The 5,740-nt window shown below is 30.0% G+C and overlaps 1 protein-coding gene across 1 annotated transcript; it reads left to right on the top strand.

The window, feature by feature from the left end:
* Positions 1-1,373: 1,373 nt before the first annotated feature.
* On the top strand, positions 1,374-4,741 carry LOC148613035 (homeobox protein engrailed-1-B-like). Its single transcript, XM_088590572.1, has 3 exons — positions 1,374-1,830; positions 3,761-4,238; positions 4,583-4,741. The coding sequence occupies exons 1-2, from the start codon at positions 1,446-1,448 to the stop codon at positions 4,066-4,068; spliced, it is 693 nt and encodes a 230-aa protein (XP_088446698.1). The 5' UTR covers positions 1,374-1,445; the 3' UTR covers positions 4,069-4,238; positions 4,583-4,741.
* The last annotated feature ends 999 nt before the right edge of the window (positions 4,742-5,740 follow it).

Raw genomic sequence — 5,740 nt, 5'->3', positions numbered from 1 at the left:
GATTTGATGAACATTAAGCAACACCATATCTATCTTATAATCACTACACCTTGTTGTATCGAACCCCCCGGTTCTTGTTAATTTTAATTTAAACATTAAGACTCTGGCAAGTTCTTGTAAACATGCTTAGATTATCCTTTCTGAATTTCACGGGATTTTTAACCGTAGTATTCTTATCATATCCCAGAGGGGAAATTCTTCAATGTTTAGGGCAACGAAATTTATTCTAGTCGTGGTAATAAAGATGGCCAGGACACTTACTCGGTTTGCTATTTATTTAGCATGTGCATTTGTATAATTTATTGTGACATGCTTCCAATCATTTTGCATCGACTAAAGCTAAATTTTTAAAACTGGAAAACAAAAAGAAATACTTCCAAATGATATAAAATCATAGTCACAAACGCGATATAACTACAATATATGTTAGTGATAGTTTTACAGATATCATATAATAACTTTTAATACACACAATTATTAACAAATTGACATTTATCTTTGGAGGCATGCACTGGACTATTTTGTTAAATTGATATGAGTCGTGTCACTGAATTAAGCAGGGTTGATGCCTAACTCAAGAGGAGTTCCGAACCTTTTGTAAAAAAAAATAGAGAACTAATCTAAACAACCAAAATGAAGCTGTTTCAAGATCTGGACTTTATTTTTTGAGAGTAAAAAACCCGACTGTGTTTGTACTCATATCATTAAATGTAACATTTATCATCGTGATTTGTCAGGAAAAATATTGTTATTATTCTGTCAAATGTTTTTATTTTTCTATGTGATATAGCCAATAAAGCAATGAATTATTACGATTGCTCAAATAATTTCAAAAACTAATGGACAATAATTTAAACATTTTGTTCTAATGACTTAATTTTCCTAAGAGTTGAAAACCTACCATAAAATAATAATTCAAGAAATTTGAATCTCCACATCATTCATTGACCCAGAATTGAAAAAAGGAATATGAAAATTATTTTTGGGTAATTATCTTCATACTAAATTAAGTTCTATCTATTAAACTGTGATAGATTTTTCATAAGAACAATTGAAAACAAAATGATTTATGTAACTTCTTGATCTGAAATCTATTTCTATTAAATAATGCCATGAAATGTATTGCCAGTATAATTCCTGGATGCCAATAATATGAACAATAATGATAATGATTATTGAAAATTGTATGATTAATATGACATTAGTTTATTTTCACACATTATTGTTAATATCATCAATCATCGTGATCTGTATCGGTAAAATGAACATCGGGAAGCCCCGCCTTCTGCGCACTGTAAAATTTCTTGATTGGCTGATTGCTTTCAAAATTTCACAGCTAGAAACCCCGCCTACTTTTGGGATGAAGAAATAAGAGGAACAAGAATGAAAAATCCTTATCTGTTTATTTGTTAACTTTTAACCAGCTACTTTGCAACATTTAAATTATGGATAACATGGAAAAGGTTCAAGTTAAAACTGAAGTTGTTAGTGACATGGAGGAAGAATCCGTAGACATTATGGACACCTCAGATGACAATTCTAGAGGATCTGTTAATGAGAATCAAGGACTTACTTTTACAAACTTTTCAATTGAGGCAATTCTTAGACCAAATTTCGGAGTACGACCTACAAATGAAAGAAAGACTGCGTTTGTTGAAATAACAAGACCAAACAACAGTATAAGCGCTCCAAGTCCAACAAGTTCAGAGAAATCGTTCAAGTCCAGTTCATCCCCTAGCAGTCCGGCAGTATCACCAGGATCAGATTCTCGGCCGTTACTGTTTCCAGCCTGGGTTTACTGTACTCGGTACTCAGATAGACCATCTTCAGGTATGTCCTTCTTACTTTCAGTATATGTGTTAAATTATTAAATGACCTTTATCAGAAGTGTATCACATTTCTTTTGCATATTGAATAACGATAATATCAAAATGAATTTCTATTTTTTTAACAGTAAGGCTGAGATGTTTGATGCGGAGTGTTTGTTACACAAACCAGATTTAATTATAAAACACGTAGAACTGACAAAAATTAAACTTAGATTAGAATCATTTAGCTTAATGGTGAATAAAATCTTACTAATAAAGAATGAAACCAATCAATTTGTGACCGATTCAAAGTCAAAAGGATTTTTAAGAACCATAATACAAATTAATTCTTTATCTATTTAATTTTTTGTTTGCGTTGAGTCAGATATCACTTTATAAATTAAGTTTGAAAGTTTTAAGATAACTTTACAAATATACTAATAACATAGAAGAAATAGAAAATATACAAAAAGAAATCAATTAAAATGACACATTTTTATCTGAAATCAGCACCCTCCGTTAATATGCTTTGTGTATTTATTGCATTTATATTAATTGATAGAAAGAAAAACTAAATGCAATGTCATACTAAAAAATCTATTAAACAATTACAGTCCATTTATATAGCTTTAATGAATTACTCTGCCGACAACCTATCGAATTAGGCATTCCCAATACATGTGTATCTTAACTATTGCTTTGTTTTTTAAATATTTGAATTAATCAATAATAAATGTTGTTCCCCATCATAGACTGCACAATTCTAAACGTTTAAATGTTTAAGTAGGCATCTAGATCTTTATACAATTTAAAACATTAATGTATGTCTACATTTGCAAACTCTTTGTCAAATTATAGATCTCAACGTGAATAAAAATAAATTTAGATGTAAAAACAATTCAGATGGAGTAAATTTCACGGTACATTTAATAACGGATATATTTCAGTTATATATCGAAACTGTTAAGTATCAAATGTCGGTGGCATGTTCAGCAACCGTAGATATGTGACAAATGATCTCATTAAACTTCAATTATTTTAATTAGCATGTTAAAATAGTTGAGCAAGCATTTCGTCGGAGATTCGAATGTTGTTTTTAAACAGACTCCGTTCCTATGATTTAAGCTGTAACGTATTAAAAGTCCGAAAGAAAACGAATAATTGCTAAAAAAAAAAAAAAGAATTATTAATTTGATATTGGTGTATATGAAAAGTCCTATCTTTGGGTAAATGTTTGGCTGATATACAGTAAAAAAAATATTAATAAAAAACAATAATTAAATATTGTGAAACAGATAGGAAACAGTAAAAATGATTGTTTTTACATTATAAGACACTGAGACTTGTAAAGTATACAAACATCTCCTATTTATTCCTTAAGTACCACACCTATGACATAACGATTGACACGTTAATTATCACTGATAATGAAAATATGGTCTGACTAATGACCCAAGGGATTCGTCTTTCATCCTATCGTATTAATATACAATAGCTTAAGACACAAAGTGTCAATTTAAACACCATTATGATCCCAGCTATTTGCTCCTGTACTGGTCCATTAACCCCTCGTACAAATAAATTACAGACTTTATAAGGATGATCTGTTGTTAAAATGGCCTGCTTGGTGTCACTGTTAATACACAGCGGCCATGCGGGTGTCATCGACGGCCAGCGGTCAATTGGTTCATTTCCACCGATGGAGGGAATGTATTGATTATGTTAAGATTAGAATTTGTCGATATGGCGAAGTATTCTTATCACAAAATGATAGAATGTAATGTTTTTCATCCACCATAACTTCGTTTTTCGCTAAGTAAAAAACTCCAGAACCATAATAAAAAAAATAGAAGAATGAGATTTTATATGTTACCACTATAGAGCAATACACTTTCATACATAATCTGTTTCCTTACTAAGGCAGACAATTAATTCGTTACATCTTTCGACAGGTCCACGATCTAGAAAAATAAAGAAATGCAAGAAGATTGACGAAAAAAGGCCAAGAACTGCCTTTACCAGTGAACAGCTTGCTCGTCTAAAGAAAGAATTTGAGGCGAACAGGTATCTTACAGAGGAACGACGCCAAAGTCTTGCAAGAGAGCTTAAACTTTCTGACGGACAGATAAAGATCTGGTTTCAAAATAAACGTGCAAAGATCAAGAAATCGTCTGGTGAAAATAACCTTCTAGCAATGCATTTGATGTCTCAAGGGCTGTATAATCATTCAACAGTTACACTGAGAGACGAAGAACACTGAGAGTGTATTATATCTGTACAGAGAGATGGACATTCACTGCAGAATCCTTAATGATTCCTTGTCTTAATTTGTGTTAATGTCTCAGGGACAGACAGACAAACAGTCCAGCTCAAGCACTGTTATGCTTTACTTCTGTAATGGAACCTTAGGGAAATCAAGAAACTATAGCGGTAAGCTTTGTTTTATACACTTTTAAAAATAGTAATGAAATATTTTGGAAGAATATGTTTTTAAAAAAAATTGGCGTTAATACAGTTTTGTAATAGGATAGTGAAAAAAATATAATTAAAAAGATCACATATTGAAAATTTTTAATTTAATAAACACACTCTGATAATTCATAAATAATATCTACATTCTCTACACTTTTTTTTTAAAAAGAGTAGTAATTATACTCGATGAAGTTACTCAAGTTTTTAACTTGTAATTTATTTAAAAACATATTTATCATATAAGGAAAATATAAATCATATTTTTGTACAAATATATTTATTGCGTTTATTTTATCTTTCAGGTCTGAAAATGCTGATTGTTGAATGAAATATTACATGATTAAAGACCTGACCCTGATGTTTAGCAGATACATTGCTTGATGGACTGTTTATTATAAACTTATAATTTATTAAATACGAAGCGCATCTGTGATATTGATTTGTGTAATAATGTATATACGTATGACAAATAAAGATTTTAGAAATTGATAATTATTTACAAGTTTTTTATCAGTGCCCGCTTACCTTATGGTAATTGAAATGCTACACAAAAGCTGCTTTCCTATGATAGTAATAGTTTAATGTTTTGTATTTCGTATATTCTTTACTACGGTTGTCGCTTAGGGGTTATATGCCGTATGCGAATAACTTGGACTAAACACAAGCAGTAAAATTGAATTATACAGAACAGAACAGAACTTAGTTTTTACATGGTTCAATCCTACTTATGAATTATGTACAAGACCACAACGACTTCATGAAATTACCGTAAACAATGGCAGTGCAAACATATATATTATATATAAAGAGCGGTAAATTAATAAATTAATAAAAAAAACTACATAAAATATGAAAGAAAACAAAACAAAACAAAGCAAATTCTAATTACAAAAGAAAAAAGAATACAACAGCTTAACAAATATGAGAGCAAGAAGTTGAAACAAGCAAAACAAAGAAAGATAAAATAGAAGAAAAAATAAATAAAAAAATATGTACAAGAACTTGCATAATATCTATGATTTACGTGTGAATATAAATAAATTCTCTAGGATGATTCAAGAAATTTTGAAATACGGTTCAATTCTGATAATAGCTAAATTTCGGCCAAATTTTTCTCGACATTAGCATAATATTCCAACATAAGGAGGAGGGGCCTCAAAGTAATATTATCAGTTTGAAAAATTATTCCTAAAAAAGTACTAAATAAATGATTTATAGCCAAATCAGGGTGTGATCCTGTGATGAGCATTTAATGTATTTTCTTTCTTTTTTTTTTATCACTATTTCTCGTCAATGTCACAAAGGCTTTTGAAATAATTTTGTTTTACAATTAAACTTTGTGAAAATTGTCTTTTCGCCCGTTATAATTGTTTGGGACTTTGTATTTAAATAGACGATATGAGCATGAATTATCAATATGTTACGACTACATTATTGTGGTTGATCTGAGATATTATAAA

Source organism: Perna viridis, chromosome 7 (genome assembly GCF_037379345.1).
Source record: "Perna viridis isolate PV_CMFRI_1.1 ecotype Kerala chromosome 7, ASM3737934v1, whole genome shotgun sequence".
Classification (NCBI taxonomy): domain Eukaryota; kingdom Metazoa; phylum Mollusca; class Bivalvia; order Mytilida; family Mytilidae; genus Perna; species Perna viridis.
Note: the sequence above shows the minus strand (reverse complement) of the source record. Positions and strands in the feature narration are given on the sequence as shown.

Excerpts from the sequence above, each read along its gene's own strand:
- LOC148613035 (XM_088590572.1), top strand. The coding sequence starts at position 1,446 with ATGGATAACATGGAAAAGGTTCAAGTTAAAACTGAAGTTGTTAGTGAC. Across the intron at positions 1,831-3,760 it reads CTCAGATAGACCATCTTCAG|GTCCACGATCTAGAAAAATA; the intron begins GTATGTCCTTCT and ends ATCTTTCGACAG.